This window comes from Hipposideros armiger, unplaced genomic scaffold (assembly GCF_001890085.2).
Source record: "Hipposideros armiger isolate ML-2016 unplaced genomic scaffold, ASM189008v1 scaffold_141, whole genome shotgun sequence".
Lineage (NCBI taxonomy): Eukaryota > Metazoa > Chordata > Mammalia > Chiroptera > Hipposideridae > Hipposideros > Hipposideros armiger.
The window spans coordinates 85,568-108,825 of record NW_017731491.1 but is presented as its reverse complement, the minus strand read 5'-3'; the positions used below and the strand labels follow the sequence as shown (position 1 = coordinate 108,825).

General features: G+C 34.5%; 1 protein-coding gene across 1 annotated transcript in view; it reads right to left on the bottom strand.

Moving 5' to 3' along the window:
- TAOK1 (TAO kinase 1) overlaps positions 1–23,258 on the bottom strand; it is a 145,733-nt gene that overhangs the window by 54,135 nt on the left and 68,340 nt on the right. The window contains exons 3-8 of the mRNA XM_019650396.1: positions 20,913–20,984; positions 17,428–17,529; positions 16,088–16,133; positions 15,434–15,530; positions 13,394–13,507; positions 10,775–10,866 (exon numbers count right to left, since the gene is read on the bottom strand). Coding sequence (XP_019505941.1) covers positions 10,775–10,866; positions 13,394–13,507; positions 15,434–15,530; positions 16,088–16,133; positions 17,428–17,529; positions 20,913–20,984 — 523 coding nt within the window. The remainder of the gene's footprint in view (positions 1–10,774; positions 10,867–13,393; positions 13,508–15,433; positions 15,531–16,087; positions 16,134–17,427; positions 17,530–20,912; positions 20,985–23,258) is intronic.

Genomic DNA, 23,258 nt, shown 5'->3' with positions numbered 1-23,258 from the left:
GTAGCCCATGGCAACCCCCTGCCACAGGGGCTGCAGCCTATGCCGTCGCCGGCGACTCATGGCAGCCCAGCTCCAGGTTGAGCTGTTGTTCAACATCTTAGCTGTGGAGGGCAGTGTCACTGGCCCTCATATGTGGGATCCAAACGGGGACCCTCTGGTGTACCAAGCCAGTTCTTAACCATCGCGCCACTCTGCCGGTCCTGTTATTTTTTAAATAATCTCAAACTTAGCAAAAAAATTACAAGTAGAGTTCAAAGAATGTTTTCAAGAAAATAGAGTAAAATAGACCTGATGCCCCACCTTCCTAAATACTTTAGTAGTGTTTAATTCCTATAAACAAGAACATTCTACTAAAGAACCATAATACATCCACTAAATCAGGCATTAATACTGATAAATGACTATCATCTAATCCTCAAACCCCATTCAAGTTTCAATCAAATGTCAAATAATGTCCTTTGTAGCAAGAGCTTTAGTCATTTGCACCCTTCAAGAAAACTGTTCATTTTATATAAGTTAAATTAACATGAAATTGTTCATAATATGTCCGTATAATCCTTTTAATATCTTTAAAATCTGTAGTGATGACACCTCTCATTCCTGATATTGGTAATTAGTATTTTCTTTTTTGTCCTGATCAATCTGGCTAGAGGTTTATCAATTTTATTGATTTCCTCAAAGAACTAGTTTTTTACTTCACTGATTTTCTCTATTGTTTTTGCTTTCTATTTAATTGATTTTTGCTTTAGTTTTTAAAATTCTCTTTCTTCTGTTTCTTTTGGGTTGCATTTGCTTTTCTTTCTCTAGTCTTTTAAAGTGAAAGTTGAAGTCATGACGTTGACAATTTTGAAGATACAAGACTCTTGAATGTTCCTCAATATGGGTTCATCTTATGATTAAATTTGGTTTATACATTTTTGGCAGGAATATCACAGAAGTAAATGTTGTATTTTTCTCATTGTATTCTATAAGGCAGTGCATGATTTCGAATGGTCTTGTCATTGATGTTCACTTTGATCACTTAAGGCTGTGTCTGCCAGGCTTCTTCATGGTAAAATCTTTTTCCTTTGTAATTAATTACTTTGTGAAAAGGTACTTTGAAGCTATATAACTAACCTGTTTTTCATAAAACTTTCCTCTTCATTTTATTCTTTTATTTATTGTATGGACTTGTAGATTTCTATTTTATTTAATAAACTAGACTCTGACAAAGGCAGGTGCAGGAGAATCATCCATGATACGGGGCAAGGCTCTCCAGCTACTCTCCCGCTTGGTCTCCCAGATGAGAACGACAGTCTGGTGAGAGGAATGGCGGGACATGGCATTCAGATGTGGAAGACTAAAACTCTGGCCTTAATCCTATAGGTACAATGGTTCAGTATCCACGGCAACTTTACAGAACAACCTACGGTGAATAATGAGCATCTATTGTACTTGGAGAAGGGAAATCAGTGAAGAATACAGAGAGACCAAGTAGAGTGGTTCCCATGAAGATACTGTTCAACTTGTCAGATACAGTAATGAAAACGGGAGGAAATGTTCGACCTGTCCTGTCTCCATCACCACCCTAGAGAGGCCCCATCACCTCGTGCCTGAACAAGTAGGAGGCCCCATCACTTCCAAGAGGTTGGCCCCTTTTGCCTAGCTCTATAAATAAAGGCTTGAGGCTTGCAGGAGCAGAGTATGCATTCCTTCCTAAGAATATAATGAGAGGATAAGGGCTGCTCTCCTCTACTATAAAAAGAGGGGGAAAGGAAAATATAAAGCGGCAGATGACAGAGATGAGCTGATTGAAAAAGGAGGGTTCTGAGGTATTACTTTCTCAATACAGGAGAGTAAATACTCTTTACTTTCCCAGAGGTGGACAGCAAGCACGCCCTGGGTTGCAACATAGACCTTTAAGCCAGGAATTATTAGAAAAGCAAACATCTTTTGATGAACTCCAGGTTGAATGTGGCTAAAAGGAAAGGAAGTCATAACTCTCCCTGGTTTTAAGGTGACTCCATGCAAGGTGAACTCAGTTTCTCCTGTCATCAGTTAGACTCCATGTTCATGGCACACTTCCACCACCTGGTGACCACACTTAAATTGCAAGGCCTGCTTTTGGAAGCCTGGGAAAAAGTCCTTTGGGTGAAGGGAGAAAACCAGTGAAATGAACTTATAGCAAACATTTGCTAATTCTTTTTTTACCTAGAAATAAGTCGATATTTCTAGACCCCTGCACCCCTCCAAAAATACCTATAGTCTGCTACTATCATTTATTTTGATGTTCAAATTGCCTCATATTTGAGCAGTGAGAAGGTTTTGATGCTGGCTTCTGTCTTTTTGACACGGTCCCATTATTCCTTGACCACCTCCTTGCTTTCCAGCACACTAAGATGTTCCAGGCTTATCTGGTACTTTCCCTACTTCAGACACTGGATCAACCATTTCTCCCAAGAGGTGTGGCAATAGGTGTGCTCACTATTACTGAGGTTTCACTGCTCTTAAATCCTCTCAATAGAGTTAGGGAACACATACATGAACACCATATATTTATACACATACATGCACATTAAACATCTATACTTGTTTATTGAAAATAATCACATTCGCTACAATATCTCAAATCCCATCCAATACAATAGTATTTATTCTAGCTTTCTCTTTCCATTATTTGCAACACCTTTCTCTGACAATGAAAAACCCTGCTCTCATTATCCTTAATGCATTTGATTTAATAAACTTCCCCCTGTATGTAACCAGTCTCCCATTTTTGCTACCACCCTCTCTTCTGAGTTCTCCCTTTCTCTGCTGAAGTTTTGAAACCCCATGACAAGTCACTCTGCACTGTTAATGTCTTCATCTAGTTTCTGATACCTAACTCAAACTGCAGTGAGGCCCTCCTCATCAGTACTTATGGGGGAAGACCTCTTCTTTTTGATGAGGCACTGCCACAGTGTCAGGATCAACCTCAAAATGGACGTTCTCTTTAAGACTGACCCTATACAATAGGACACTGTCCCTGTTGTACCCCATGCTGAGCCATCTCTATGTGTAAAATGCCTTAGTCATCCCACTAGGGTTCTGAATCTCAAAACTTGACTGCCCACCTGCATGGATACCCTCATTATATTCTGTTGCCACATACCAGGCTATTGGTCTGTGGGAACTCCCTCCTCTAATCACGCGACTGACACTCCATCTGGGCTACCATGGCTCACCAGCTAAATAGTTCGGGAAGGGGACAGAGTTACTGATGAAATTCTAAATGAATGAAATAACTTGTTTCTATGATTATTTATTAAAGTATTTTAATCTTTTAATGTTGTACCATTTTTAAATGGTGTACCATCAATATATTAATCCAGAATATGCCTTTGATTTTGTCATTTACTATAAAATTTAACATCTCTCAATTTTGTCCAAGAACAGTGAACTCAGCTAAAAATCATAGATTTACGAAACCTAAAATGTGGACTTTGGTGAACTCAACTGACACTCTCTATCTCAAACTCTTATAAGCTATTACTATACTAATATGATTTAAACTAAATTTATTATTTTTAAGTTAGAGACACTATTCCTATTATCTTGTACGTCTCTCAAATGTATCTATAAATGTGGATTGCTTCTGTAAAATTAAATTCTGAGTTGATTTTTGTGTATGGTGTAAGATACTGGTCCAGTTTCATTCTTTTGCATGTGGCTGTCCAGTTTTCCCACCACCATTTATTAAAAAGACTGTTCTATCCTCATTGTATATTATTAGCTCCTTTGTCATAAATTAATTGACCATATATTTGTTGAATTTATTTCTGGGCTGTATATTCCATTCAATTGATCTATATGTCTGTTTTTATGCCAATACCACACTCATTTCATTACTACAGGTTTCAAATATAGTTTTAAATCAGGAAGCACGACGCCTCTAGCTTTGTACTTCCTTCTCGGGATTGCTCTGTCTATTCAGGATGTTTTGTGGTTCCATACAAATTTTAGAATGGTTTATTCTATTTCTGTGAAAAATGCTATTGGAATTTTGATAGGGATGGCACTGAATCTGTAGATTGCTTTGGGTAATATGGACATTTTAACAACATTAGTTTCTGTAATGAGCACAGAATATCTTTCCATTTATTTGTGTCTTCTTCAATTTCTTTCATCAATGTCTTAAATAGTTTTCAGTGCATAGGTCTTTCACCTCCTTGGTTAAATTTATCCCTAGCTATTTAATTCTTTTTGATGTGATTATAAATGGGATTTTCCTCCTAATTTCTCTTTCTGATAATTTTTTAGATAATTTAGAAATGCAATTGTTTTGTATATTGATTTTGTATCCTGTAACTTTACTGAATACAAATTGTTCTAACAATTTGTTGGTAGAGTCGTTAGAATTTTCTATATATAATATTATGTTGTCTGCAAATAGTGACAGTTTTACTTCTTCCTTTCTGATTTTGGATGCCTTTTATTTCTTTACTTTGCCTAACTTCTCTGGCTAGGACTTCCAATATCATGTTGAATAAAAGTGGCAAGAGTGAGCATCCTTGTCTTGTTCCTGATCTTAGAGGAAAAGCTTTTAGCTTTTCACCATCGAGTAAGATGTTAGCCGTGGGCTTGTTGTGTAATGGCTTTTATTATGTTTAGGTACATTCCCTCAATGCCCAGTTTGTTGCAAGTGTTATCATAAATGGATGTTGAATTTTGTCAGATGATTGTTCTGCATCTATTGAGATGATTATAATATTTTTACCTTTCATTGTGACATTGATTTGCAGATATTGAACTATCCTTGAATCCCGAATAAATCCCACTTGATCATGTTGAATGATCTTTTTAATGTATTGCTGAATTCAGTTTGCTAACATTAGTTGAGGATTTTTGCATCTATGTTCACCAGGGATATTGGCCTGTAATTTTCTTTTCTTGTAGTGTCCTTGTATGGTTTTGGTATCAGGGTAATGCTGGCTTTGTAAAATGAATTTGGAAGTGTTCCCTCTTCTGTTTTTTGAAGAGTTTGAGAAGAATTGATATTAAGTCATTAAATGTTTGGTAGAGTTCACCAGTGAAGCTATCTGGTCCTGGACTTTTGTTTGTTGAGAGGTTTTTTAATTACTGATTCAATCTCCTTATTGGTAATCATTCTGTTCAGATTTTCAATTTCTTCATGATTCAGTCTCGGTAAGTTGGATGTTTCCAAAAATGTATCCATTTCTTCTAGGCAATCCAATTTGCTGGGGTATAATTGTTCATAGTATAATTGACCCTTGAACAACATGAGTTTGAACTGTGTGGTTCCACTTATACATGGACTTTTTTCAATAAATATATGGACATTTTTTTCTGGAGATTTTCTTACTACTGTGAAGCAATCATATCAATTACACTAGGCTACCATAAATCAATTATACTGCTTATTCTGTTACTGATGCATGAATCATTAAACTTGTAAATAAATACGCCTTTCTTTTTCACATTATTTATAAATTTTTGATGTCTAATATTAGTAACGTGTATAACATCTATAATGTTTTGTATCATATTAGACAGTACTGATGTAGGTACTGACAGATGATTCACCTTGTAAACAGATGACATAAACTTAAGGTATTGATACAGTACTGTAAATATATTTTCTCTTCCTTATGATTTCATTAACATTTTTTCTCTAGTTTACTTTATCATAAGAATACAGTATATAACATATATAACATACAAAATATGTATTGACTGTTTATATTATTGGTAAGGCTTCTAGTCAGCAGTAGGCTATTAGTAATTAAGTTTTTGGGAAATCAAAAGCTATACCTGGATTTTTGAATACGCGGGGGTTGGCACCTCTAACCCTCACGTTGTTCAAAGGTCAAGTGTAGTCTCTTATGATCCCATGTATTTCTGTGGTATCAGTGGTAATGTTTCCTTTCATTTCTGATTATATTTGAGTCCTTATTTTATTTCTTGGTGAGTCTAGCTTTGTCTGTTTTATGTTTTTCAAACAAACTAGCTCTTAGTTTCACTGTTCTTTTCTATTGACTTATTCTGCATTTCATTTATTTCCACTCTGATATTTATTTCCATCCTTCTAACTATGGGCTTAGTTCTTTTTCTAGTTCCTTAAGGTATAGAATTAGGTTATTTGGGATCTTTCTAATTTCTTCATGTAGGCATTTATCACTATGAACTTCCCTCTTAGAACTGCTTTTGCTGCATCCCACATGTTTTGGACATTGTATTTCCATTTTCATTTGTCTTGAGACTTTTTTTCTCTTTTACTTTCTTCTTTGACCCACTGGTGGGTTGTTCAGTAGCACAGTTTTAGTTTGCCCCAGTTCTCTTCCCACAGAGGGAGTCCCCTCTCCTGCTACTCCTCCGAGGCCAGTTCCCTTCCTCACATTTGAGGGACCCCTTGGGGCTCATTTAGTCAGGACTTTGCACATCCAGGGGCTCGAGGTCCCATGCCTCCCTTTCCAACCTCACTGGCTACCAGTGCGGCGGCAATGGCAGATTCTGTAACCTGACCTGAAGGTCCTCAGATCCGGGCCATTGCCTCCCACTCAGCACCGCCCACTGAACCCGGCTGCACTGTCCCGTGACAGGAAGTCTTGACCCTGCGCGTCTCCATCGGGTCGGCCCCACCCCGTCCCTCCCCCACAAAGTCTCCACTTTCCTGAGGCCCTCACAGGCCCCTACTCCTCGTGGCATTGGAGATGAGGGGCTTCATAATTCGCCCTGCTGTCCCCAGACACCACTCCCGACCCCAGATCTTGCCACCTGGCCCCCGTAGCTCCGGGCTGGGCTGTGGCTGTCCAACCCCTCCCCCCACAGGAAGTGTCCGTCCCTGGTCAATTTCCCCCAGTTGGCTAGCGCCGCTAGAAGCGGCTGTACGCGGAAACTCGTTGCATCAACCTTGGGCTGAGTGATCCCCCTCCATTGAGGTAGGGGGAAGACCAGGTGCCCAGAACTGCGGGAGAGGCTGAAGCCGTGTACCTATGTCCTAGGTGCTCCGACCGTCCAGGGTTCTATCTGCCCTTCTCTGGAGTTTTGCATTTTCTCAGTGACGGTGGACAAGGGCGAGGCGAACAAGCGAGACCAAGGTAAGAGAGGACGGACACTTCCGGCCGCCAACCAGGGAGGTACCTTGCTCCCCTCTGCTCCAGGGGTCAGGATCGGCTCCCACCAGGCTTCAGAAACCTGGACAGACCCCCTACCACCCCCATTTAGACTCCTGAATCGGGGACCCCACCCCCGCAATTCCACTGCCCCAACCATGGCCTCCACCCCCATTCCTCCTGGATCCTCCTTTCCCAGTAGCACGTTGTTTAATCTTCATATATTTGTGAATTTCCAGTTTTCTTCTTGTAATTGATATCGAGGTTTGTACCATTGTGGTTGGAAAAGATGTTTGATATGATTTCAATCTTCTTAGATTTGTTGACTTGTTTTACAGTCTAACATATGGTCTATCCTGGAGAATGTTCCACATGTGTTTGAGAAGAATGTGTATTTTGTTGCTTTTGGCTGGTATATTCTGCATGTCTGTTAAGTCAGTCAGGCTAAGTGTCATTTAAGGGCAATTTCTCCATACTGATTTTGTCTTGATGACCTATTGATTGATGGAAGTAGGGTATTCAAGTTCCTTACTATTATTATTAAATTGCTATTTCTCCTTTTAGGTCTGTAAATATTGTTTTATATATTTAGGTGCTCCTATTGGATGCATAAATATTTACAAATTTATATTCTCTTGTTGGATTGATTGCTTCTATCATTATGTAATGCTCTTCTTTGTCTCTTATTACGGTCTTTTTTTTAAAGTCTGTTTGATATAAATATAGCTACCCCAGCTTTCTTTTGGTTTACATTTGCATGGAGTATTTTTTTCTATCCCTTCACTTTCAGTCTGTGTGTGCCCTTATATCTGAAGTGGATCTCTTGTAGGCCTTGTATTTTAAATCCATTTAGACACTCTATGTCTTTTTTTTTTTTCTTTAAATTTAAAGGAGTTTATTTGAGCCAAACTGATGACAACTGCCAGGAAGCAAAGTCTCAACGGATTGAGAAAATGCTCCCATAGACACTCTATGTCTTTTGAATGGAGAATTTAGTCCATTTACAATTAAATTATTGATAGATAATATACTTACTGCTATTCTGTTCATTGTTTTCTGGCTGTTTTCTAATTCCTTTGTTCCCATCTTCTCCAGCTGTTTCTTTTATGATTTCATTTTCTGTAGTGGTATACTTACATTCCTTTATCTTTCTCTTTTGTGTATCAGCTATAGGTTTTTGCTTTGTGGTTATCATGGGCCTTACATAAAACAACTTATATCTATAATAGTCTATTTTAAGTTGATAACTAAAGTCAAATGAATTTTAAAGCTCTGCATGTTACTCCCCACCCTCCCTGTTTTTGTCGTCACAGTTTACATCTTTTTATCCATGTATTCATTAACAAGTTACTGTTTTTATAGTTGTTTTCATTTATTTTATTTTTATTCCTTTATATATTTCTGAAATTTAATACCCTTAACATAGTTTTATAATCAGAAAAAAATAGTAAATTTTATTTTTATAAAGATGATTGTACAATCATGCATATAGCCTTAAGAATAACAAATTAGAGATCTTTTTCATCAGATTTATTGCAAACAAACATACAAACTCATCTATGAAAAGTCCTCCACTTTTAAGATTTCTTGGTCGTTAATACATAAACAAATTATTTCGATCTTTATGATAACAAAAGTATGAGTGAGTCATATTTATTTAGATCTATATTTATCAAAACCAAGGATAGTACAATTGATTTGTTTGTTTTCTTACCTATAAGGAAATAATTTGCTTTAATTCATTATCTCTAACTATTTAAAAAAACATGTAACAGATATATTGCCCAAAAGACTGCAAATCTAATTTGCATTGAAAATCTTGCCTCTAGACCTGTATTGTCTAACAGGGTATCCACTAGCCACATGTGACTATTTAAATGCAAACTTATTTAAATAAAATAAAATTTAAAATTTAGTTCCTCAATTGCATTAACTACATTTCAAGCCCTCAAAAGCTATACAGATATAGAACATTTCTGTCACTGCAGAAAGTTTTATTGGCCTGTGCTACTCCAAACCTTTCCCCTGAAACCGGAATCAGTCTTAAAATATAGTTCCTGACTTAGCACTTCATAATTCAAAACATGTGTAAGTAAAATCTTAAAAAGTGATTATGACAGACTATTTAAAAAGTTGAAAATGACAAATGTATGCCAAAACTCTACTGTGTTACTCATTTAAAATGATATAAAGGCAGTCATATCTTCTGAAGTTGCTTTGTTATAAGTGTAAAAACTCTCACTGTGAAGGAATTCCATTTTATGAACTATAATATAAAGCTAGAAAGCCTAGAAAAATAAGGCATTTCACAAAAACTGCATAGTTCAGACATATTTTTTTTCTGAGTGGTACAATTAGCCAACTAATACTTTCTAATCGAGTAAATATTAAAATATATCAATGATATCTAGCAGGACCATTAATGCAATTTTACTATCACCAAGGGGCCCAGTATGTAAAAATACCCCATTGGCAAAGTACATTAACCAGCTTCTCTACATTTATATCCAGGTTTCTTAAGAAATTAATTAGGATCTACCAGTAAGAAGAATTGAGGGTAAAAGAATAGAGTTAAGACACTTAAACATACTTTGAAATGGAAGAAACATTTTATAAACCTCTAATTGAGACCGATAGATCGGAAGAGAATGAAATTATGATAATCTCCAAACCTCTGCTAACTGATGTCAAATGTTAAATATGAAATAAAGCATGAAGGGAATAGTTAATGATGTAGAAATTCCAACAAAAGCAAAAATATTCAAAGATTATTTTGGGAAATACTAAATGCAAGAAACAGTCTGGTTATAATGGAAATTATAATATTCATCTACTGTGTAATAATAAGCAAGCTTTACTTTGATTGTTTTAGAAAACTACTGACAAACCCACGTTGATAATGATTTATCAAAGTTACACATAAATTTTACTTTTAACATGTTGTTTTCAATCCTTGGTCACTACTAAAATGATTCCAATAAGTGTTCCCAATATTTCCCACCCTTAAATAAAATTTAATGGAATAGTCTTATAAGAAGGAAAAAAAGGAAGGGATATTGGGCTGATGGTGGGAAAGCTTGAGGGAATCAAGAGCAAGAAGATAGCCATCATTTTTAATTACAGTGACAATTCAATTACCCACCTGGCTCATTTACAGCGGGAATGTTAGTAAAGTAATGATGGCCCACTGCCTCAAGTATAGTTCCATTTATGGGCAACAAAATAAAATGTGTGCATAAAATCAAACTGCTACAATATGGTATGCAGCCTGACATGTAATTCTCATACCTAATGCAAGGTCATAAATTTACTAGGTAGGGGTAAGTAATTCATGAATGCTTTACAGACCTTCTATAGATGGTAAATCTAGTCATTACAGACATAGTCTAGGTGTTTAACAAGTACTCATTAATGTTAGACATAGATATGTCAAACTTAATACTACAGTGGGAAATTATTTTAGACTTAATTTAACAGAGTAAATATAATATATCTAACCTATATATATATTAAAAAATGACAAAAAAAAAACAAAAAACCAGATCACCACAGTGAAAACTTTAATAAATTTATTGGTCCTCTTAGTAACTGACATAAAAAATGAAAACCTATTAATTTGACACAGAAACTGGGGTAAAATATTGATCAAAACTTACTACATAGTAGTAAAAAAGAATGCTTACCTAATTCAATACATGTTATTCCAAGAGACCATACATCTACTTTGCCATCATACTGTCCTTCATCCATGGCTAAAATTACTTCTGGGGCCATCCTAAAACATAAAATGTCATTAAATTCAAGTAAAAAAAAAAATATATATATATATATATACACACACACACACACACACATACTATTTATTAAAAATATAATGACCATCTACATGGAGAACACCTATGTGAATTGCAGACAATATATCTGGACATAAGAATTTTTATAATGGGAAATGAATGCAATATAGGTTGCAAGGAAATATTTACCATTGCATAGATACTGTGAGACTCATTCTCACCATCTGTCATGATCATATAACAGCATCCTAAAGGAAGGATGCCCCAGAGCAGGGTTGTATTCTGCATGTGTTCAAGTTTGCAGATCTAATATTGTATATCCTTTAGGCCGGTGGTTTTCAAACATTTTGGTCGCAGGATCTCATTACGAAAGTCTCAGTTTTGCTAGAAAGATCGAATTCTATCATTGGCACTAAATACCGGCAGTTATTGTCCTTGAAGTGAAAAGCTCACTCCATTTATTTCACAAAATACCTGCCACAATAACCAACTGAATAATCATAGTTTGTCAGTTTTTCTTTCAAATAAGAATAGTGTCTCTGATAAAAATGGTTAGGGCAGCTCACAACTAAAACAATCAGACAATTAGCAAACTTACAGGTGTCTTGGTTATAAAATGAAACAATAATATCATCTTCAACTAGAAGATGGTACTTGATGGTACTTTAACCTTACAATTCATTTGCGTTTGGTATTAAGCACAGATAGAGACTTAAAACAGTTGCTGACTGCTTCAATAAGGTTGTCACCAGGTACCCACTGTGTGTGTGCATGAGTCCATTCGTGCAAGCATGTAAAGACATAAATATGTGTCTAGTTCCTGTGCTCCAAATACACTATATACAAATTAACAAATATAGATAAAGTAAACTTTAAATTGTCAATAACAGGGTGTTTCCAATGTGTTCGTTAAGATGTTAAAGTAAGTTTGGGAAATTACTAAGTTAAACAAAATTAAACTAGTAGTTTTGTTTATTGTAAAACCAGGATCTTCTTAATATCTAGTATTAATCATTAATTTCTAAAGAGGGGAGCCATTAAGAAATGTTATTTGCCCACAGAACCCTTTTTTTATAGAGGAAGGGAAATCTACCTAAACTAGGGTCCACATAAAAAAATGTGTGGTCTTCTAGATCAGTGGTCTTCAAATTTTTTTAATTCATTTACCCCCAATGAATTTATTAAAAAATATGTATCCCCTTGCACATTTTTGAGTTGATATCTAAGTTTTATAAATTTAATAGTTGCAAGTATATAATACACAGCATACACATACATATAGTATATTGTATCTGTGCTTTAAAGAGATTTAAAACTTGAAGCTGCAGAATTAGCTCATTCAATTTATCAAATACAATACACTGCCGTGTAACAACTAAAAAAACCAGTCTTCGTGGTCATATCAGTCAGTCAAATCAGAATCATTTCTGCCAGAAAAAGTCTGACTTCATTTTTCAATACAAATAACATGTTAATGTGTACCCATGACAACCATCTCAGTTATGAATTCTACACTAGAAAAAAAGAAGGGAGGGAAGATAATTGGGGAGAAAGAAAAAGCAAGGAGTAAAAGGAAGGGAAGGGAGATGACTGGAAAGGCACAAGGCCTTACCACGAGTTTGTATCCTGACTCTTCAATATTTCTCACAGATGCTGTATATTCTGAAATTGTCCCTGTGGTGTGGCTTTGAGGCATTTACATCCCAGAGCAGTGCATCACTGTAATATTCAGGATGAGTAACAAGCCTTTCTTTTTATAAAGCAGGAGAAAGGAGATTTGAAAGGTAAGCGGGGGGGGGAAAAAAAAGTAGTGGACCTAAGACACCACTCTCAGCATACATAGAGAAAGAGAACACATCATGGATAGAACTTGAAGATCTGGAAAATTATTCCCTTCAAACTTGCTGACATTAATATTGAATTACCTATGGTTAAAATTAGATGATGTCTAGAATTTGTTGCAAAATAACTTAGCGGGTGGAGAAGAAGGGGAGAGGAGTGAATACACAGGGCAGACTGGCCATGAGATAATGTTGGGATGAGTGAATGGTATGTGAGGCTTCGTTATACTCTTGTGAACGATATGTACTTGAAATTCTCAATATTTTAAAAACAAAACAAAAAACTCCAAATTAGCTACCAGTCTTGAAGTACTCTTAGTCTGAAGATCACTTATATACAGTAAATATAAACCTAGAGAAAACAGATTTCCGTTTAGCATTTCTGTCTTCCCCCCCCACTTCAATTTTTATTGAACTTTTTTCAGTTCCACACCCAATATATGATACAGATAATAATAGGAAAGAAAATATAGGGGGTCAAATGAAAAAATAGGAGATGTAAAGGCAGCACTCCAAATCTATATTTGAAATTAACTATAATGCTTAAAGTTAAAATGTCCAAAATAGCATTATATTTCCAGGAAAAAGATAAGACATCTGAAAAAAGTACAACCACATGCTGCGTATCTCAATTATGAGGATCAATACCAGATAGGACTATTCTTACCAATATGGTGTTCCCACAAAAGAATTGGCAGGAGATGCCATGGAAGCAGATCCAAAGTCAGCAAGTTTCACTTGACCTGGTTCTGTCAGAAGAATATTTCCTGCTTTGATATCTCTGGGTTTAAGGAACACAAAAAATTATTTCTTTTTCCTTCATTAGACTGTGTTCAAAATGATAAAAATCAAAAATTCATAACATAGAGAAGGAGAAATAAAAAAAATTAAGTTCTAGAATAATCTCTTAATTAAGATAATAAGAATTAAGATCCAAATTAGAAAACAAAAAATACAGAATTCATATAAATATACAGGAATAATTTTCTAAAAGAGAAGACAAAACAGCAGTAAAAACAAAAGATAGAAAATCAGGTAATTGGAACATACAGTCTATATTTTAGTTCCTGTTTACTGGTACAAATAATGGTTTTAAAAATAGAATTTAATTTAGCTGACCGCTTCATAATTGTAAGATTTCTGAGTACCCCACTTAATGTAAAAAAAGAAACTTATGCCTCCAATGTTTTTCATTAAAAATTTAAGTTTTTAAAAAATTTAAGTATAGTTGGTATACAATCTTATATTAGTTATATTAGTTTCAGATGTAAAATATAGTGATTCAACATTTTTATACCTTATAATGTGATCACCCCCACTAATTCTAGTAATCATCTGTCACTGTGCAAACTTATCACAACATTATTGACTATATTCCCCTTCTCCTTTTCACCCATCTGCATCCCCTCCCTTCTAGTAATCATCCCTTTGGTCTCTGTTTCTATGAATCTATTTTTGTTTTCTGTTTTGTTTAGATTCCACATATAAGTGAAACCATATGGCATTTTTCTTTCTCTGCATGACTTATTTCACTTAGCATAATACCCTCTTGTCGCAAATATGCCCCCAATTTTTAAAAAAGGATTATTATCATTTCTAAAGCTTAGCATAATTCTCATAACTTAATATGAAAATTGATATATATGATAATGTAATATCAATGATCCCAAATTTACTTTCAAGCTTATTTTTCTAAATCAGCAAACGTACTATCTACACAAACTAAGAAAATTACTGGTATTTATATAATAAGATTGTATGTCTAATGGGTACCATAATATACTTAACCTTTCAAAAAAAGACTATTTCTAAGCACTTGTCAATTCTTACTGTAGTATGATAATAGATAATTCCAAATATATTTTCCTTCCATTTGTTTTTTAAAATTGGAGATACACTTTGAAGTTGAGAAGACCTTAGGTTCTGATTCCAACTCTTCCATTCACTTACTTATTACTAGCAAGTGGATTTCTCTTGGACCTTACTATCCCCTCCTAAAAGAAGATAATCCATTAACTCATACTAACCCTACTATATAGTTTTAATATGTATTGCCTGTTCACGTATATAATCGAAAAATGTTAGTTTCCTTCTAAAACAGGCAAAACCAGTGCTAATGCTAAAAATGCATCATAAAATGGTATCAGCTTCAAGTTTCTATTCATTATCAAGGATTATCAAGGATTAATTCTGAAAAGTATGAATAGTTTTAAGTAGCTTTTATATGCCCATGTCATGGAATCAGTGGAACTAATATGGCATTATCAGTTATCAGGAAGACAAAAGATCTAGGTTTAGTTTTAGTTTCATCTATCTGGTTTTGTGCACTTTAGGGAATCAGTCACAAGTTGGGGGCATCAGTATCTTCATCTGCAAAATAAAGACTACATATCCCTAATGTCCTTTCCATTTTGCAAATTAAATAATTCTAGAATTAAATTTCTACCCCAAATCTATAAAATGCACATACTTCAGAAAGCTCAGCAGCATATGTAGACAGAGATAAAAATTATCCAAAACACAGAGATCAGCTATACTAATATGTTCTTGTTAAGGCATGGACAATCTAAAAAATATGAGTTTCTAAGATTCTGAAATGCTTTTCTTTCACTATAGCCAATGAAAATTTGAGGTTAATGAGTTTCAGTGTTGATAAATGCAACAAGCTCTTTGCTTGTTAATATATGATAATTATCAAAATGCTTACCTATGGATCATGGTATGAGAATGTAAGTAGGCTAATCCCTGGAGAGCACCATGTGTAATTGCTGCTATTTCCACTTCTTGTAATGGCTTTTTGTGAACTTAAAATAAGAATTTATTTGAAAATAATTAATACATAGAACATTTATATTTCAAAAAATAAATATACAAATCTAATATATGGGGCAATTTTAAACACTAACATTTAGCAAGAATGGATTTGCTTCCCAAGATAAAACAAGGCTATTGAACATGATAACTAGTGTACAGTTGTGCCTAGCTGTATAGGTCACAGCCAATTTTCCTGTGAGGTACAATAACAACATATAACAATTATTTGATGATTATAAAAATAAAAGTAACAAAAGAGAAGTTCTCCCTTTATTCTCACATATCTTCATTCTGAACAGAAGAAATAGATCAAGCTGAATGACAAAAGAATGCAGAAAAATGCTTAAGTCATAATAAGGGAAAATTCAACCTATTTTATGCTACTACATAACATTTAATGAAGATAGTGCATACCATGCTGAGAATCTAGAAAAGGCTAAGGTTTTTACTCTTTTGGAAAGTTTTTATGTTATTTAAGAAATCTCTTACTGAATTCTCATTTTATTTTGCTAATACTTTTTTTCCTTAATAACTAAAGCAAACCTACCTTCCAGTAAATCTGAAGCAGATCCTAAACAATATTCCATTACAAGCTATATGGGAAGAAAAATATAAAAGCATTAAACTATATTATTGCAAAGATTCTATTTGAGATAAAATAAATTCACCAAGGAGATCAAGAAGATAGTTTGATGTAAAGCACACTCTAGTTATCATTTACCTTAAAAAAATAAATATTTATGTACTTAGCAATTTGTTAAAATACATATAAAGCCAATGATATACTAATCTTTTATAAAGCAACATGTAATCGCTTGTACAAGATATGTATTTCATATGTAATTACTAACAAAAATTATAAAGGAATATAAATATTGTTACTATTAATCTAGGGTAGCAATACAATTGTTAGTAAGCAGAAAACTGCCCTCTGAAAATATGTACAAAGCTTAGGTTACAGTTTAAATGTTTCATTTCAAGCAAATACAAAGCACCTCCTATGTGCCAGGAATTTTATATGTATTAATTAATTTAATCCTCACAACTACCATATGAGGTAGGTAGGCCTTATTATTTCTTTGTTTTATAGAGGAGAAATTTGAGAGACAGAAGTAATCAGCCCAATGTCACTGCTTTTTCTTTAACCACAGCTTCAAGTTTAGAAGTACCACCACAACCACCACCAACAAAATCAAACTATAAAAATGCACCAAACATTACAAATCCAAATCTAAGTTTGGTATTCTAAAATGATAATTAGCTGTGGCTTATTAATTATTCAAAATAAGGGATCATTCCTGTTTAAAGAAAATTTAGCCTTTCTCTTAAAAGATACAGTTATTGTGCTAATAGTATTTGTTGTAGGATTAGTACATTGTCACCTTAGTGGTAACACCAGGGCAAAATTAATCTCCACTTCTTGTAATAAAGTGTGTCAATTTTCTACCTTTAGTATAATTCAGCCAAGGAATCATAATCAGTTCAAATTTCACCATGATTCACCAAGACTTCACCAAGAACTTTGCGGTTAAATAGCTTACACTACATTTATGTCAAAAAGATAAAATAACTTTCATCCTCAAGTAATAGAAGTGTTTTCACAATGTTTGCGAAACCATTTAGTAGTTTGACAAATGACTAAAAAATGTCAGAGAACATTTTATCATGCACATAAAGGTCAGCTAAATCTCTATAGTAAACTTGAAAAAGTTCTATTATCTCTTATTGCCTAGGAATTCTAGGAAAAGCTGCTCCTCCTTTCTTAGTATGAAATAACATTTCAAGGTGTTTTTGCATGCTTCACACCACCATTTTGAGACATTCTTAAATTAATTAATTCTATGCCAAAACCAACTAAATTATAGCAAGGGGAGAGTAAATACGTACCCATGCTGTGTGCTCACGTAAATAGCAGCCTTTGTATTCTATACTATTGGGATGTTTTATTCTTTGTAGAAACTTAACTTCCTTAATAATATCCTGCCATTTCTGTAGGGGAAAAACGGAAAGAATTATGAACAGCTGCTTTTCCTTAGAAATTTATATAAGAAAAAAAGTAATTACTAGATTAACGCTTAATGAGAACATACAACTTTTATTTGTAATATTTAGATTAAATGTCAAAATAATAAATTTAAAAGAAATTACATTCATATAGTTTACAACTCACATAATTTAAAAAATTATTTCATTCAAGGTAGGGCAAATTTTAATTTCATAAAATTTATCATCAATTAGTCTTATTAAAATTTTACAGGGCCGGCCAAGTGGATCAGTTGGTTAAGAGCTAGCTCAAGAGTTTGAGCTCTGAGCAACAGCGGTTTGATTCCCAGCCCAAGCTGAGCAGCCGCTGAGCTGCCAACAGGTAGCAGGATGGCTCAGCTTAAAAAAAAAAAAAAAAAAAATTTTTTTACAACCACACACCACACATGTTGGTGAAAATGGTATACCACATTTAGTGATTCTTCTTCAAAATTCAACTTCCTTTCATATTTGCAGCTTTACTGACATATAACTTATATATCATAAAGTTCACATATTGTTTTTGGGCCTATATCTTCTACCGCATGTTAATGTTTTGCTTGTTTTTTAAACTCGAAGTAATTACTAAGGCATAAATTTGTAAATGCACACTTTCTAGAATGATAGTGAACAATTAGTTATTACATAGGCAAGTTCATAGAAAAAACCAAGTAGCTTGAAAACATTTTCTTATATATTTTACTAAGAGCACTCCTCACTGACACCTACCAGGCCACACAGATAAAGCATTGGCCATAAACAATATACTTAGGCCATATTCGAAACATACTTTTTTTTTTTTTTTAAGATTTTATTGGGGAATTGGGGGAGGGGAACAGCGCTGGGGAACTGAGGAAGGGGAACAGACAAGCTGCTGTCCTTTTTGTTCTTCAGTTTAGTTGTGGAGGACATCAATTCACTGGCCCATGTTGGTGTTATCATTGCGCTCTTTCCGGCTGAGGCAGTCGCTCACCGGCCATTGGACGGCAGCTCATGATGGCTGCCGGCCGCTCAGGCTGGCTGCCAGCCACTCATGGTAGCGTACAGCAGCCCACTGCAGCAGGGGCTGCAGCCTATGCCATGGCCGGCGACTCAACCGCAGCCCAGCTCCAGATTGAGCTGTTTTCACCATCTTAGCTGTAGAGGGCGCAGCGTCACTGGCCCTCATGTGGGATCCGCACCAGGGCCCTGCTGCTCAGAGCTGCCTTCCCGAGCCAACTCTTAACCAACGTGCCACTCGGCCGGCCCTCTAAACATACTCTTAAGAAGGAACCAGGGAACTCTTAAAAGTATAGGTCCTTGGGTCTATATAGCCTTAGTAGGTATGAGATGCAAAGCAGGAATCTGTTTTTTGTTCTTGTTTTAGTTTTTTCAAATTTTACCACTAAATTGGGCCATATTTCTAAAGGCAGGAAAATCAGCATAATAGAAAACTTTAAGAAATGTTTACTACTATAATTTATGATCATATACCTATGTTATTTCGCAAGCCTTCAACAAAATACAGCAAAATAGGTTCACCGTGTTTTATATAAAACGTATAATGTATAAGATGCTAAATTCAGAAAATGTTTCATGGGCTTCACATTTCAAATTTGAATGCTCTAGGAGGCAAACTCAAAACAAAAAAAAAACAAAAACCTGTATTCTTCAATGTAAAATAGCTTTCATGAAGAACACTAATATTAGAAGTGACAAGATAATGCCCTAAATGAAACTTTTTGTACTAGGTGTGACTAACCAGATTCCAACATAGCACAAGTCTGCCTGTGAAAGCTAGTTCTAAAGTTGTACTATAGAATGGTGAATAAAATTAGAGTAAACTTGAAATTAAAGACTGATTTAGTAATTCAACCTCTGGGCATAAAACCGAAAGTACTGAAAGGAGGGATTCAAAGAAATATTTGTATACCCATGTTCACAGCAGCATTATTCACAATAACCAAGGGGTGAAGGAACCCAAGTGTCCATCTACAGATGAATGTATAGATGGATAATTTATATACACACACACGAATATTATTCATTATTGAAAAGGAAATTCTGACACATACTTAAAACATGAATGAGCTTTGAGAACATTAAGTGAAATATGCCAATCACAAAAGGGCAAATACTGCATTATTTCACTTACATGAGTTAACCTATAGTAGAATTCATAGAGACAGAAAGTAGAATGGTAATTTCCAGGGGCTGGGGGGAGGAGGGAATGGGGAGTTATTGTTTAATGGGGACAGAATTTCAGTTTTGCAAGATGACAAGATTTCTGGAGATAAATGGTGGTGATGGCTATATAGCAGTGTGAATGTCTTTAATGCTACTAAACTGTACACTTAAAAATGGTTTGGATGGTAAATTTTGTATTGTATATTTTACCACAATTAAAAATAATTAAAATTTTTTTTTTAAAAATTAAAGATTGACAGATCCTAGATTTAGAAAGTTGACTACATTTTATAAAATAAATTCATGCAATTAATAAGAATAAATATAATCTCAAAAGAACTAATCAGAATATTAGCAAACTAAAGTATACTCAACATATCAATAATTTTATATTTTGGTTTTTCAGAATATCACACACTGCCTGTTTTTCAGACTAGACATATACTGCCTATTGTTTAAATTTTGTTTAAAACAGTGCTTAAACAATCTCTAAACCATTAAAAAATTATATCCACTATATTTACTGTCAAATACATATCTTATTCTAGTTTACTATCTTAGAAACTGATCATCTAAACCACAATTTAAAAAATTAAAAGCAGATGGACTCATGTCCTGTTGGGGAGACCACTTCATAGTCGGTGAAGAGGCCTGACCACCGCACTGTATTTCTGAAAATGATGTTGAATAAGATTGTATGTCAACTATAATTATATATACATTTAGTCTCGGGACATGGAATAGAGAGGGGGATTGGAATCAATGGAACTGTAATAGATAAGCATGATATCGGGGGTGGGAGGGCAATACATGGGGGGAGGAGGGTTGTTACTTTGTGAGGGTAAAAAAGATAACTATTGCATTGTTCTGTACACCTGAAACTAACAATAAAAAAAAAAAATTAAAAAAAATTAAAAGCAGGGGGCACAAGTTGGGAGGCTCTTGGGATGCCAGTAATGCCCCGTTTATGGCTCTAGATATAAGTTAAATAGGTGCATTCAGTATATGAAAGATTTCACTGAGATAGACACTTAATATTTGTACACTTTTCTTTACGTATGTTATCCTTTTTTGAAAAAATGTCCACCTATCCCCAATTAAAAATACTATGTCTTTCTCTAAAATACCAGGAAGAATGAATATATATATACATATACATACATATATATATGTTTTACACCTACCTCAGTAGACTGCTTTCCACTATAAGACATTTTCTTGATAGCCACCACTTCATTGGTACGCACGTCTCGTGCCTAAAAAAACAAAGAACCATTGTAAATCTGGGCAATCATTTCTCTGAGAATAAAAGCATTTATAAGCTCCCATGTCAAAAAGGACATCAACACTGTTTTTAAAGAACATTAAAAAAAATAATAACTATATATAAAATTATCCAGGAGCTGGTACTTTGGAAAGGAAGAAAAAAAAAAGAAAGCAGGCTTATCTTTGAATAATGTAGTTGAGAGGAAAATATAGAAATTTAAATAATACTATAAACAGAGACAAAATAAGACTAGTATATACAAGTCTATGGTAATAACTTTTGAAATCTCAATGAAATGGGCAATTTTTTAGGAAAGAGTGAATTATCAAAACTGATCTAAAGAAGAAAATGTGAGTAAAACAAGCAATGGTGGCAGACTGAAAAGAATACCAATAAATTATCTTTAAAATAATCTTAAGTGGAAAATAGTTTCACCAGGGAAACTTTCCAGGACATAAGAGAAACAAGAAAGCTATGCCATTAAATTTATGAAGCCACTATAACCCAATAACTAAAATTTCACAAACAGCACAAAATAGAAAGTTAGGTACCGATTTCATTTTTAAATATAGACAAGAGAATTCTAAATAAAATTTAAAAACCAATTACAGGGCATTAAAGGAAACTTTCATTTGGATAAAATATACTATAATCACAACTGCAAAAGATTTTGATACTAGGAAAACTTAATAATTTACCACATTTTTTAAAAAGTGAAAGGAGGAATATAATTATAATAGTAATATATTCAAAAAAGGGTGAAAATACAGAAGATCCCTACTGTAAATGTATTCAATTACAGGGAATGTCAAACTCTTAAAAACCCCAAATTAGAAACATAATTCCTCAATATGATAAATCAGGCCTATTGTAAACAACAACTAATCAGGAGTAAGATAAGACTGCTAAAATGCTATCACAATTATTATTTACAACTTGTAGAAATCCTGAAAACAGTAATAAAAATATAACAGAAACATAATAGTTAACTCTTAGGGGAAGAAGCGCCAAACTCTCATTATGTGTTTAAAAAAGGGATAATATATGTTAAAAAGGCACAAGAGAATAGCTGAAAATATTTAAAATGAGTTCATTTAAAAGGGTCAGAACTATCTCAAATCATCTGTGGAAGAACTCATATTCAGTTCAGACTTTAATGAATTCCCAAAGATAAAATGTTCTAAAATTAGATTATGGTGATGGCTGCAAAACTCATATTTACTAAAAATCAATAAAATGTACCCTTAAAATTGGGGAACTTACTATATGTAATTTATACTTCAAAAAACTTGTTTAAAAAGACAGCATATACACATACATACACATATATATATATGTATATATATACACACACACACACACACACACATATATATATATAAATTAATACCTCAATAGAGTTGCTTAAGAAAGACTTTATTAAGGGGGTTCTGGGAACAGCTAATAACATTCCAATGTCAATTACTAGTGCATTGGTTCATGGGAATTTGCACCACTTATTGTGAAGGGTGAAGAGGTTCTATCCATGTAAGTCCTGCTTGAATATGAATTTATTTTTCCAAAATGTTCTCTGGTTATCTATCTGTCAGCTCCTTGATTTTAATCAATAGGTGTTAAAAACAGCTATATTCTTTTATAACAGCTTTATTGAAATGTAATTTACATACCATAAAACTCACCCATTTTAATGTGTACAATTCAAAGGCTTTTAATATATTCACAGATATATGCAACCATCACTTCAGTCAATTTTAGAACTTACATCACTTCAAAAAGAAACTCCAAATTCTTCATTTAAAAATGATTAAAATGGGGGCCGACCGAGTGGCATGTTGCTTTAGAGCTGGCTTGGGATGCCAGCTCTGAGCAGCAGGGCCCCAGTTCGGATCCCACATGAGGGCGCAGCAAGCTCAGCTTCCAAGTCCAGTCGCCATCCGGCTGCCCATCGGCAACTCACAGCCGCTCAGCTCAAGGTGCTGTGTTCAATCTTAGTTGCAAGTGGGTGTAGCCACCATCCGATGCAAGAGTCGAACCAGCAGCCTAAAAGGCTATACTTTTTTTTAAGATTTTTATTGGGGAATTGGGGGGATGGGTACAGCGCTGGGGAACTGGGGGAAGGGGAACAGGCAAGTTGCTGTCCTTTTGTTCTTCAGTCTAGTTGTGGAGGACATCGCTTCACTGGCCCATGTTGGTATTATCATTGCTCTGTTGTTCAGCATCTTAGCTGTAGAGGGCAGTGTCACTGGCCCTCATATGTGGGATC